Here is a 14,777-nt window from a genome sequence, read left to right as displayed (position 1 = left end):
TTGTGTGTACCTTGTGTGTCTTTCAAGGTACACACAGGTTCAACACAGGTTCAACCAGGTTCCATGTTTATACAGCCATAGAACACAAAAGAAAGATTAGACTCTCGTCTTTCATCAAAAAAATATGTTTGTTTCTACCTTTTTCCGTTCTTTAGTAATCTGCAGTAAAACATAGGTAAGTTTCAGGAAAATATCAGTTCCCAACAAGAAAAGGGAGAAAAACAGCTTTTTGTTAAAAGATACATTTCAGTCATAACTTTCACTTTGACACAAATGTTTTGCTTTTGTGACAGCTCAATTATCTAACCAACTATAGCACAACATAAACCCAAAAAAGGTTTGTTTTACGTCAAAATAATTATTCACACCATGAACCGTTGACAATTTTCACATTTGGAACTAAACTGTGCGTGTGCATGGGTTTAAATTTCCCTATGACGCGTAACCTTCTGCACGCTACACTCCTCCATGCTCTCCCACTTCCTCCTTGCTGTCGAGTGTGTTTTCACATGCAAATGATCCAAGCCGATCTCTTATCAAATGCACTTCTGCCACCTACAAATACAATGAATCCATTTTGATTTGTTTTATTTTTTCGATAAGACCGGTGTGACAAAACTTAGTCCCAGACAAACACTGCTCACATAGCATTCAGGATTTAGTCAGTGCACAGAAATGTAATGCACACCCTCGTTTGTTGTTCTTAAACCTGATTGGACGTTAATAGATGCATTCAATGAGGCAGATTCTTTGGGAAAATGTGTTGTCTTGCTGGTTACGGTTACATTAGTTGACTACTTGGAATGGGGACGCATTTTACTCAACACACTCACTGAAAATCTCGAGTTTTATGGTGATGAGAAATTTGACTAAATTTGAAACTTTCTACTATTTATCACATTATTTCATCAATTTCCGTTGTATTCAACTAGAAGAGAGTGTATTTGGAATACAGGAAGTACCATTACCAAGTCATCAGACTAAAGTCTGAATCAAGTCCTGAGTCATTGAAGTCAAAGTCCAATTTGAGTTTCTCGTCTTTGAAGACAAATGTGACGAGTCATACCTCTGCTGTGGGAGCAGTAGGGCTCGCCAAACGAAAGCAGCATCCATAGACCCAAACAGCTCGTATCATCAGACCAAAGCACCAATTTACAAAACTCAACCCCATGTTTCACACTTTCTTGAGCAATGGTAGTTTTCTTGACCGTGAAGTCCACCATGATGAAGAGCCCTCACAACAGTCACACGAGAAACCTTGTGTCTAGTGGAAGCCAGTCAATCATCAAATCTTAGAGATCTGGGGGTTCCTGTTCACATCTTTAACTATTTTTCTCTCCAAAGTTTTGGAAATCTTGCGTTTTCGACCACGCCCCAGTTATGACAGAATTGGTTTCTTTGTGCTTTGCATGATGCAATGCACAGCTGTTCTGCAGACTGTGAAATATCCTTCCCCCTTAAGATGATGACCTATCTTCAGTCTGAGGTCCAGACTGATTTCTTAACTTTTTGGCACGATGATATCACTTCTTAACAAGATCTAGGAGCAACTCTCGACCAATCCCTTTTGATAAAATGGCCAGGAGATACAAACCCTGCTTCTTGGAGTCACTTAAATAAAATTCTGTTTTAACTGACTGCTCAAGTGTGTTTTAAAAGCAGATACTCATATGGGGGCTAATCATTTTGACCATCTCAGTATTCATCAAATCTTTATTCAAGACATTTTGAAACATGGGGCCATATCATTGATGAATGATTTACTGTATAAAATGTTATGAATATTGCAAACATTGGGCAGTATTTTAGACAAACGCTGAAAAGTTCTTAGGGGTCTAATCTTTTTCAACTGTACATACACTCCTGATTTCCTGATGACCAGTTGAAAAATTGAAAAACATTACATTCTGTACTGTTGGATCTGAAGGAGGTTCTAAGTATAGCTTCAAAATGCAAAACGAAGACATGGGAGTGAGACAAAAGACATTTTTGAATAAGCGATTCATTGCGAACAACCATTAAAGTGAAATAGGCTGTTCATCAGCTGATTAAAAGTTTAAGACGACAGCCTTTAAAAAGGCAAAATATTGCCAAAAATGTCGACTGAATGTGACTTTGTGTCAGGTATTCACACTGTCATGATCTCTTGATGGCGAAGGCAAAAAAGCTTTCCCTCTTTGAACACGGTGGGATTGTTGAGCTGCATAAACAAGGCCTGTCGCAGTGTGCCATTGCTGCTGAGGTTGGATGCAGTACGACAGTCATTTGAAACGTCTTCAAAAATCCTGAGGGTTATGGAACAAAAAAGCCAAGTGGTAAATGCAAAAAAATGTCACTGTTCCTGGGCCAGAGGATCCCATTGGTTGTCCGTCAAGACATGCGACCATGAAAGTTGTTACTGGTGCCAAGTGCAGTCCAGTAACCATCAGACGCGCGAGAAGGCTTTTAAGAAGAAAAAACAACTTCATAGACCTCGTCTCCTGCCACACTACAAAATTGGCCATTTGGAATTTGGAGGAAAGCACCAAACATGGGACATTGAAAGGTGGAAGAAAGTTTTCTTCTCTGATGAGGAAAAAAAAAAACATTGACGGTCCTGATGGCTTCCAACGTTACTGGCATGACAAGGACATCCCACATGGCACAGTGGAGGTAGCGCCATCATGATCCGGGACGCTTTTTCCTTCAATGGAGCAATGGAGCTTCAGGTGGTGCAGGGGCGTCAGACGCCAGTTGGCTATGTGGAGATGTTGCAGGGAGCATCCCTCATCACTGAAGGTCCTCGTCTGTGTGGTAATTTTCAACAGGACAACGCTGCACTTCACAATGCCTGCCTGACAAAGGACTTCTTCCAGAGGAACATGCTCAGACTTTTGACCATCCTGCATGTTCCCCTGATATAAATCACACTGAGAACATTTAAGGATGAATGGCAAGGGGAGGTTACAAAAATGGACATCAGTTCCAGACAATGGATGCCCTCCGTGAAGCCATCTTCACCATCTGGAGCAACATTCCAGTTTCCCTGGAAACACTGGCATCAAGCATGCCAAACCAATGAACAAGAATGGAACAGCTACTCATTACTGACTCCTTGTTTCAACAATTTATTATTATTTTTATTTTAGTGAGGTTTCGGGGGGTTTTTGGAGCTACGGTCTTAAACCTTTGATCAGCTGATGAATAGCCTATTTCACTTTAATGCTTGTTTGCAATAAATTGCTTACTCAAAAAAAATGTCTCGCTCTCATTTCTTCTTTTAGCATTTTGAAACTATTTAGAACCTCAATAAGGTTCAACAGTGCAAAATGTAAATTCTTGCAATTTTCCTGTCTTAAAGTTTTGATCAGGAGCAATTCAGCATTTGTCCCGCAAATTCAGGTGTCAAAATTCTTGCTGTTTGGTAGGGGATCAAACACTTTTCACTTAAATTTCACTCAATTTCATAAACATGTATTTAAACCTGATTGTCTAGTCAACTTATTAGGACTTGCACCTATAGGCCCTGTTGGTTTCTTGAATGCAATCGAACCTTGGTTTTCATAGACGCATGATTCGTCAATAATTTTCACAAAAATAATGCCTCATCTTGGTTTTCGTACATGACTACACTTAAACTACAGCGAAACCTCGGTTTTCGTCATGAATTGCCACTCACAACTTTCTTTGTGGAACGATACAGTTCAGGGTAAACAGGCTACTTTGTTAAGCAAGACAGTGTACAAAAAAACTAGGCAACATTTTCGTGAAAACCAGAATCATACAAAAACTGGTGCGTATAAAAACTGAGGTTTGACTGCAGACTGTTTGTCCTGTGCAGTACTGTTCTCCAAAATGGAGTGACCAAACAAAGCACTCCACGCGTTACTGAATCATTTTCCGTGCATTTATTATTGAGTGTGACAGCTCAATAACCTGCCACGGGGCCAAAGAAATTTGATAGAAGGTGAAAAAAACTATTGAATTCCATCTCGCCAGGATGTATGGAAAATCTGCAACATCAACTTCCGTCTATTCCTCATTCATAATCATTTCACATCATTTTCTGCATGTAAAACTATAACTATTCTCAATAAAATTTATTTTTTGTTAATATTTTTTTGGGGTGTCTGGAACAGGTTAATTTGATTTACATTATTTCCTATGGGAAAAAAAGTGTCTTGGTTTTTGTACAATTCAGTTTTCCTAGAAACTTTTGAAACAAATTAATGACAAAAACCGGGGCTCCACTGTACAGTGGAACCTTGGTTAGATTCATTAATGCGTTCCGGAAGGTCCGACTCTAATCGGAACATACTCTAACCCGTAGGTTCTCAAAGTGGGGTACGTGTACCCCCAGGGGTACGCCAGTTGTAATGGGGGTAGGATGATTACATCTCTATTTATCAGTGCTCATGTCAAACTTTATCAAAATATCACCAAGCAAAATACACACTTTTGACCCGGAATTACAATAAAATTAATTAACTAAATAATTCTGTTCAATATTTCAAGTTAATTAGGACAAAAAGGTATATGTTTTTTAAGTGTGCATGAGTAGGGGGTACATGGCTTCAGGTGAAATGTCTGAAGGGGTATGTGACTGTGAAAAGTTTGGGAACCACTACTCTAACCCAATCAATTTTTCCTATAAGAAATAATGTAAATCCCGTAATTTGTTCCAGAAAGCCAAAAATTTTAACACAAAACATGTCTAAAAACATATAAATGATGAATGAAAGGGATAAATGAACATTTAAAGTTAGTTTTACCTTCATTGAAGATGTGATTGTTGCCAAAGAGACAATGTGGCAGCGAGATCAACACGGACACCACCTTACTGTTTTGCCATGAGTTATTTCTTGACCTCGGAAGTGTTTCTCACCTCAAGTCTCTGCTTTTCTTTTGATCACAGCTGCAGGCTAAGCCAATATGGAGCCAAAGAAAGTTGAAAGGGACAGCATTTTGATAAAGAAGTTGAGAAACACTATTGAATTCAATAACTTAAAATTGAATTCAATAGCAAAACACGAAGGTGGTGTCTGTGTTGTTTCCGCTGAAACAACCACATCTTCAATGAAGATAAATGTAACATTAAATGTTCATTTATCCCTTTCTTCGTCTTTTATATGCATTTAGAATTCTTTTATGCAAGTAAAATTATAATTGGAAAACTATAAAAAGGTGTTTTGTGTTCACATTTTTGAGACTTGTGGCGTAACTGTGTTAGATAGCAAAGAAATACAGAGTCAACCGCTGATTTAGCTGGCTTCTGCTTCTTGTTTCCATGTAATAGCAAGCTATACAGGATGCTAAAAAGGACGTTTTGTTAAGAAAATATATTCAGAACACAGCTGGACTCACGGAGTGTATTAATAACACGACAAGACCAGCGCCATATTGTACGCTAACTGGAAAATGTACGAGGGAAAATCTTGCCGTAAATTTTCTAATTGAACTGAACAGACAAAAAGTAGACGTAGTCGACTACGCGTATTGGCCGAAGTAGAGCGGAGCCTCGGGTAGCGTACGCCCTGGTTAGCGTATTTTTCAGTTAAGGTTGAAAATGTATGTGAAAATTTTGCCTTGGTTCATGTACACTTCCTGGTTAGTGTACAATATGCCGCGCGTCAAGTCGTGTTATTAATACACTGCATGAGTCCAACAGTGTTTCTCAAGTATTTTTATTACAAAACATTCTTGTTAGCATAATGAGTATGACATGCACCATGCTCTGTAGAAACAATGGTAGTGGCTGGGTTCTGAATTTGAACGACAATCTTATGTACATATTACTTATCTTATGTATATTACAGAAGCCACAAAGGAATTATTGACTTCTTCTGTGAAGATCAGTGTGAGTGTGTGGCAAGTGGCTGTGATTAACCACGAACAGCTGCTGTGTGGCAGGCCCTTTGAGGCAAATCTGTGTGCAAAGAAGGCTTGATACCAGTTTAACTTTTCAATGAGGTGATGTCCTTGACATGTACTAATCTTGTTTGGAGCGGAGACGACATGTTATATTATTAAGCGTTTATCAGACAGTGGGCCTCAATACTGAAACAATCTGTTGTCTAGCTGGTGGACCCTAATGCTGTTTTTTTTTTCTTTTTTAATTCTTAGGTATTTCCTCCCCGTCAAAATAGAAATTCTACATTAGTCTTATTATTTTCCTTTAACATGAAAAGTCTGAACACGAGGGATAATACTATCACAATTTTTAAAGTTACTTAAACTAAAAAGTATAAAATGTAAGCATATATATAACAAATATGTATTATTTATAAATGAAATGTACCTATATAAATATCCATAAAATTACAAGCGTTACATTTGATAGTTTTTAGAAATTAACATTTTATTTATATAAAAAAAATCTATTGTCTGTTCAAAATAAAAGATTCTAAAAAAATGTCTTAAACTAAAAAGTAGAAAAGTACGCATATATATAAAAATATATATATTATTTATAAATAAAATATACTTATATAAATATACATAAAAATACAAGCATTACATTTGATATTTTTTAAAAAAGTTACATTTTATTTATATAAAAAAATCTATTATGTCTGTTAAAAATAAAATATTCCAAAAAAATGTCTTTAAGAATACAGGGCATCACTGTTAAAATGTTTGCAAAAATGCAGTTAACCATCGATTATTATTTACTCAACATGGCAAAAACATTCCAACGCACACATACATATATGCTAATATGTGTCCATAAAATCCATCCATCCATCTTCTATGACGCTTATCCTCATTAGGGTCGCGGGTATGCTGGAGCCTATCCGTGGTAACATAAATAAATAAATACACTTACCCAGATTATTAATAGCGTTGGAAAGAAAAATGAATATTCCTGAATATTCCACAGACAGGTCTTCAGCTGGTGAGGCAATGAAATGGATGAGACAGCACTTTATTTGCAACTATCCGTCCTTTCTTTGCCACCCACCGTCCTTGCAACCGGGAACCAACGCCTCTCTAGGCACTACGTTGCCCGAGTGGCCCTTGAGCAGGTGCTTACACAGATAAATTCTTCTCCTTTCATGCTTGCTGAGGACTTTAGGCCTTAGGGGGTTCAAAGCCGGTCATGACCAATTTTTGGATGTGAGGAATCTCTCGACCTGGGGCCTTAGCTGACGTGATGCCCTAAGCCAGATGTCCTGAGCTACTCTTTGTTACCTGAGGTGAACACTTTTCCCCTTGGAGGTCAGGGTAAGCTTAAGGGAACGACAGCAGGCATCCTTTGCTAAAGGTTAAGGCAGGGGTGTCCAAAGTGTGGTCAGTGGCCCGTTTGAGGCCCGCAGCTGTTTTGTTATTGGTCCGCAGCACATTCTAAAACTATAATTTAACAAGAAGACTACGTAAACAAACAGCAAAAATGAAAAAAAAACAGCAGTAATTTTACAAGTGTAACGTCAAAATATTAAAAGGAAAAAAATGTAATAGAATAACGTCAAAATATCATGAGGATAAGTAACGTCAATGTGGTGGAATAATGTAGAATTATTCAAACGAAGAAAAAACAATTTTCAAGTCAAAATATTATGAGGAACAAAACAACAAACACAGCTTGAATTTTTTTTTACTAGGTTGGGGGAAAAGTTCTAATGTTATGAGAATAAAGTCAAAATATTATGGGAATAATGTTATAATTTTTAAAATAAAATTCACAAGAACAAAGTTGAAATAGTGTTAAAATGTAAAAAGACAGCAGCAATTAAAAAAATTTGCACTTTTAAAAGAATAAACTCGTAATATTAAGTTAAAGGTCAGTTAAAATATTAAAAGGAAAAAAAAATAGATTTTGAAAGCCGTAATATTATGAGAAACAAACCCAAAAAATGTTCACATTTTTTTTTTTTACTAGGTTCTGGAAAATGTTATACTGTTATGAGAATGAAGTCAAATTATTATTAGAAGAAAGTTGAAATAGTTGGAAAATAAAAAAAAAAAAAACAACAGCAGCAGCAGCAATGGAAAAAAGTTGCAATTTTAAAAGAACAAACTCATAATATTATGAGCATAACTAATGTCATTTTGGTAGCATAGAACTGAAATATAAAAAAAATAATACTTGTGATACACTTGTGATACTCAATCTCTCAAGCAAACCCAGCCATCATCATCATCATCATTTATAGCGGGATCTTGGACACCACTGCTGCCTTCTACGCTACTCTTCCGCAACTGCCGCGATTTTCCGCTTTTTTCATAATATTATAATTTTGTGATTATGTTGGGGACAAAAGTTAGAATTTTATGGGAATACAGCCAAAATATTATGGCAATAAAATCATCCACCCATCCATTTTCTATGCCGCTTATCCTAATTAGGGTCACGGAGCCTATCCCAGCTGACTTTGGGCGAGAGGCGGGGTACACCCTGGACTGGTCGCCAGCCAATCGCAGGGCAGAACAAAATCATAATATTACAACAACAACGACAAAAAAGAAAGTCTAAATATTTGGAAACTTAAGAAAAAACATCAAAAATGGGTAAAAAACAGCAAAGAGTGAAGTTGATATTAATAATAGTCTTTTTCACCTTCAGTGGTGTGAAAAACTGTTTTCTCCCTAAACCTAATAACTGGTTGGGCCACCCTTAGCAGCAACAACTGCAATCAAGCGTTTGTGATAACTTGCAATGAGTCTCTTCCAGCGCTGTGGAGGAATTTTGGCCCACTCATCTTTGCAGAATTGTTGTAATTCAGCCACATTGGAGGGTTTTCCAGCATGAAGCGCCTTTTTAAGGTCATGCCACAGCATCTCAATAGGATTCAGGTCAGGACTTTGACTAGGCCACTCCAAAGTCTTCATTTTGTTTTTCTTCAGACATTCAGAGGTGGACTTGCTGGTGTGTTTTGGATCATTGTCCTGCTGCAGAACCCAAGTTGGTTTCAGCTTGAGGTCACCAACAGATGGCTGGACATTCTCCTTCAGGATTTTTTGGTAGACGGCAGGATTCATGGTTCCATTTATCACAGCAAGTCTTCCAGGTCCTGAAGCAGCAAAACAGCCCCAGACCATCACACTACCACCACCATATTTTACTGCTGGTATGATGTTCTTTTTCTGAAATGAGGCGTTACTTTTACACCAGATGTAATGGGACACACCTTCCAAAAAGTTCAACTTTTGTCTCGTCAGACCACAGAGTATTTTCCCAAAGGTATTGGGGATCATCAAGCTGTTTTCTGGCAAAATTGAGACGAGACTTAATGTTCTTTTTGTTCAGCAGTGTTTTTCATCTTGGAATCTTGCCATGCAGGCCATTTTTGCCCAGTGTCTTTCTTATGATGGAGTCATGAACACTGATCTTAAACCTTTAGGCGCCAGAGTTTTTTCCTAGAAAATATTCCGTTTTGAGATTACTATTTTAAACGATTGTAGCTTGAAAATAGTTAGAGATAAAGGCATACTGTAAATGAGAAAAGTCATCAGTATGACCCAAAGTTTGTGATGGGAGTAAATTCACCCGTCTAATTTGCATATTATGACATCACCAAGCTCAGAAATGGTCAGATCCCAGTCTCCATGATACCAAACAAGCTCATCAAAATGTCTGATCCACTTGTGATACTCTTCATCTCTCAAGCAAAACCAGCCATCATCATCATCATCATTTACAGCAGGATCTTAGACACCACCGCTGCCTTCTCCGCTATTAGAAATGTATTTCCAGCCACGCATTCCCCCGCGACTGTCGCTATTTCCTCGTTTTTTTTTTACATTCCCCCTCACCGTAGCGTTGTTTTGACCACCCGTGCTACACTCACCGTACGTCGTCTTTTAGGAGAAACATATGAAAAACATTTTTATGGAAAATAGAAACTAAAATGAGGCTGAGATGAGAAACTCAAATTTTGTCTTCTGAGCTGTCGAAGAACAAGCTTTGATCAGTAAAATGTTCCGCTGGGATGTCCCTTCCTGCGGCCCAGAACACGGTGAAGCTCCAAAATGTCCTGCTTTGTGGACTGTCATAGCGGGCCGACTCGCTGCCGCCAGCAGCCGTGAGCTCCCGTGTATGTGGCGCTTCAAACCCTTTAAACTCCTTAACTTCGCATTGGAACACACTCACAAGTGTTGCTCATATTAACGTTACAGATGTCTGCCATTTCCTGTGTAAAATAGTAACTACATTATATTTGTCTCTATGGCGTGTTAAATTCAGCAATGTTGCTTGTCGCACCGTTAACTGAGGCAGTTCTTTGGATGTTGTTGTGGGGTCTTTTGTGACCTCTTGAATGAGTCGTCGCTGCGCTCTTGGGGTGATTTTGGTTGAAAATGGTTTTCCAAGTTCAAGCCATTCAAGTTCAAGCCATTCAAACCATTCCAACATGAAAGCAGTCAACCCTTTTAGGACATTCTGACTAAACATTTACTACTTCCACATTTCTCAAGCGATTCCAACACCAAAAAAATGCAGCTCTTTCAAAAAATTTAAGCTATACATTTTTGACATTCAAAAAAATTCCACATTGTTCCCACGCCTGCTCTCTTTGCTGAATTTCAATCCTATCAATAAGACAAATCCATTGTGCAAATCTTAAGTATACTGTCGACACTGTCACCATCACCATCCAAACACCAACCAGTAAGTAAAGGGTCAAGTCTCACCATTCTGAAGGGCCTCATCTGTCCAGCGGGGGGAGTAATTTTCAGCGGAGTCTGAAACACATCACAAACAATTATTTGTCTCATGTTGCTTGTTTCACGCAATATTGACTTGTGCTATTGAATTTATTTAAAATGTAAAAAATTACACTTTACAGTGGAACCTTGGTTTTTATATGCCCCGGTTTTTGTAGGATTCGGTTTTTGATGAAAATTATTGTCAAAATTATGTCTTGGTTATTTTACAGCCTAACACAGCGCTCCATTTGCCCACATATCATTACGCAAAATCAAGTGGCCAAACAATGGGGGGGTAGATCTTGTGCATGTTCACGGCCGGGACCAGGGATCTTGGTCTCAAAAATGAAAGGTTGGTGACCACGGCTATAGACAGATTCCAGCCAGGGAATCCTGAAATCATCTTTATTTTGTGTGTGTGTGGTTTAGTTCTTCATCGAACGCACACAGAATGATAAACAACTTGGTTTCGATCGCCTTTCTTCCTCCTAATAAGCACTGTGCACCCTGCTCTGATGGGGCAATGAATGTTCCTTGTGCTTTTTTTTTAAGTTACGCTGCATAATAGGTCACAGGGATGCCGAAGAAAGTTGCAAGCGAACTGGTAAGGTAAGAAACACTGTTGAATTCAAGCAAGAAGTGGTAGCAAAGTAGGAAGAAAGCATCTCTTAAAATAGGATTGTAATGTAAAGGTTCCTGGGGTGCAGGGGAAACGGTTTAAGGGAGAGACATAACAGAAAGTGACGCGGGCCAGTGTGTGTAATGATGATTGTACCTGCTGCTGAGGTTTACTAAAATGTTAAAGTAGGCAAGTATACACCTCTCAACGTCCACTCTTTAAAGTTAACTTTGTAATGGACTAGAATGAAACAGCGTCCGCACAGCTATTCCACCATACAACTGTCAGGGGTGTCCACAGTGCTGCTTGGGGGCCATTTTTGGCCCGTGGAACATTCTAAAAATATAGTTTAACAAGAAAACAAACTAAAACAAAAAAAACAACAGCACAAATGGAAGGATCAGCAGTAATTTTACAAGAATAAAGTCAAAATATGAAGATAAAAAAGCTATGATCTAAGAAAAAAGTCATAATTTTACAAGAATAAGGTAATATTATGAGGGAAAATTATGTCATTTTAGGAGATTTATTTTTACTAAGTCAAAACATGATGAAAAACCAAGAAAACAATTAATACATTTGTCATTTTTAAAACATCTGTTTGCAAAAAAAGGTACGTTACAAGGATAAAGTCAAAATATGGGAATTAAGCCATAATTATTAGCAGCAATTTTACAACAAGAAAGTTGAAATATTTGAAAAAAAAAGTTAAAACCCAGCTGAAATGGAAAAAACAGCTGTAATTTTAAAACAAAGTCAAAATTCGAAGAGAGAAAAGTCGTATTCTAATTTTACAACGTTGCAATTTTATGAGAATAAACTCGTAATGTTATGAGGAAAAATAATGTCATTTTAGTAACAAAGTTGAAATATCAAGAAAAAAGTACATTTACAAAAAACAAACAAAATGAATGAAGTTGTTATTTTTCAAAAATTTGTTTGCAGAAAAAGTTATAATATGAGAATAAAGTCAAAATATTGTGGGAATTAAGTCATAATTGCAAAAAAAATATCATTTTAGCAGCATAAAGTTGAAATATTAAAGAAAAAAGACATTTTTTTAAAGTCATAATATTATCAAAACAATGACTAAAGTTGTAGTTCTTCAAATATTTGTTTGTGGAAAAAGTTACAATGTTACAAGAACAAAAAAGTTGAAATATATTTTCTTTAATTTAAAAAAAACACACCGGCAGCCGCTTGTCAACCAGTCGAGCTTTTTAAGCAGGAAGATGCCGGCTTGTACTTCACTACTGTCTCCTGACCACTGACAGAGCTGCATTCCCTTCAAGTCCGCCTCCAGTATTGTCATCTTTGCGTTCATGCTTTTTGTACTTTTGGTTCTAATGTGTCAAGTTTTCCACATTGCTCTTTCATTCGCTGTTTTGGAAGTACTATTTTTGTGTTGTGTGTTGTATTTTGTCGCCAGTTGTCATTGCCTCTTGAGTTTTTGTTGTTGAGTTGTTATTATCATCTTCAGAATAAAGCAGTTTTGGAATTTTGCTGCATGCACCTATTCTCTGGTTACTGCATGTGGGTCCCTCATGCCTCGACACCACAGCAACCACAATGAGCCAACAGACTTCTGTTCTTCGAAGAACTCCAATTCCTGTAATCCATCTGCTGTTTCTGCAAGAGCGACCTCAACGTCGAAAGATTGAAGTGATAGCGCAGCACTGGCTTGGAATCTGCAAGACACCAACTTGCCTGTTGTCAGCCTGCCAGTCGTTCGTCTGTCCGACACTAGGTCCCGTTGCCTGTTCCTTTTCTGGCTTCTTCCACAGTGCGAAACTCAATTACTGCAGCCACAGCAGCTCAAACTGCCTGTGTTCCGACGGCTTAAGGCTCCTGTTTCAGTTTCAAGTCCCTGTGCTTTGGCAACTTGAACCTCCAGCCCACGACCTCCCTATTCTAGCGACACATGTCCAAAAGGCCTCTCTCTGACTCTTTTGCTCTGATGACACACATCCAGATGCCGTGGGCCTGATTACCAGGCACACAAATTGAAATCATATCACGGAACTTAAATGGGTCAAGATTAAATCTCATGTAGTACAGTATAAACAATCTATGAGTGTGGTTGTGTTCAGATATTTTGATTTGATTCATTTGAACATTTTATTTCACTTCAGCATACATCACAGATCACATTTCACATAGTTGTGATTTTAGGAATAGCGGGTTCATATGTTCTCTATAAGCGGCTGGATTATGGATTATCCTAACTGATCTTTTTTGTACAGTAGTACAGTTAGTGAGTGAAATGTGCTTATATCGTTATTACCCCATATCTTCACACAATAAGTTAGATATGCTAAGACTAGAGAACAATAGAGAGTATGGAGTGATTTGTGGTCCAGAACGAAGTTTGCTTTATTCAGTATCGAGGTATTTCTTGCCACCTTATATTGTATATTTTTTATGTGGGATGTCCAAATCATTTTGTCATCTATTCTAACACATAGAAACTTATTTTCAGATACTCTGTAGATGTCCACGTCGCTCATTTGTATTTGTACGTAAGTATCCTTTCTGCTATCACCAAATAGCATTATTTTAGTTTTACTTAAGTTCAGGGATAAACAATTTTTATCAAACCATCTTTTTAGTGAAGTCATTTCATCTGTGGTTTTTAGCTATTAGCTCTTGTGTACTTTCTCCAGAACAGAATGCGGTAGCGTCGTCTGCAGATACTACTAGCTTTAGGTATCTTGTGACATTACAGATATCGTTTATGTTGAACAGTTGAACAGTTTTGGCCCCAGTACTGAACCCTGTGGTACACTGCATGATATGTTTAAGCTTGCAGATGTATAGTCTCCTAGCTTCACATATTGCTTCCTGTTTGCTAAGTAAGTAAGGTTCAAGTATTTATGGATTTTTGTTAAATCCATAAATACTGCAGCTGCACACTCTCTGCGGTCTGTAGCGTTGGTCATTTCCTCAGTTATTACAATTAGTGCCATGGAAGTTGAAATGCTAACTCTACATCCGTATTGGCTGCCTGTGATCAATTCATTCGTATTTATAAATCTTTAGCAAAACTGTTGTTGAATTGCTTTGATGATTTTACAGAATTGTGGCAATAAAGAAAATGGTCGGTAATTAGAGAATTGATGTTTGTCTCCAGTTTTGAAAATTGGTACTACTTTAGCTATTTGAATTTTATTTGTAAATATACCAGTCTGAAATGATAACTGACTGATGTACATCCGTGGTTCCGCAATCTCTTTAATGACCTTTTTTTTTTTATTGTTCCCATGTCGATTCCATTACAGTCAGTTGATGTGTTTGGTTTACTTTTATTGACGATTATTTCTTTTTTAGTCACACTAGTGACGAACGTGCAGTTAGGATTCCTGTCTATACTTTCATCCTCTCCTTCTGTTGACAAGTAATTTGAGATCCTTTCCTCCAAGTGTGGTCCAATATTTACAAAATATTTACTGAACATTTCAACTACCTCATTCATATCATCATTTGTAGCATTTCCATGTATGAAATACTGTTTAGAATGCCCCATGGTGTTGTTGTT

At 37.6% G+C, this 14,777-nt stretch overlaps 1 protein-coding gene across 2 annotated transcripts in view; it reads right to left on the bottom strand.

The window, feature by feature from the left end:
- The window catches only part of thrb (thyroid hormone receptor beta), a 57,392-nt gene that overhangs the window by 29,389 nt on the left and 13,226 nt on the right, over positions 1-14,777 (bottom strand). For both annotated transcript variants that reach the window (XM_054763256.1, XM_054763255.1), the window contains exon 3: positions 10,609-10,659. In XM_054763256.1, the coding sequence (XP_054619231.1) occupies positions 10,609-10,659 (51 nt within the window). The remainder of the gene's footprint in view (positions 1-10,608; positions 10,660-14,777) is intronic.

This window comes from Dunckerocampus dactyliophorus, chromosome 20, assembly GCF_027744805.1.
Source record: "Dunckerocampus dactyliophorus isolate RoL2022-P2 chromosome 20, RoL_Ddac_1.1, whole genome shotgun sequence".
NCBI lineage: Eukaryota > Metazoa > Chordata > Actinopteri > Syngnathiformes > Syngnathidae > Dunckerocampus > Dunckerocampus dactyliophorus.
The sequence above is the reverse complement of the archived record's forward strand: the minus strand, read 5'-3'. Positions and strand labels throughout refer to the sequence as shown.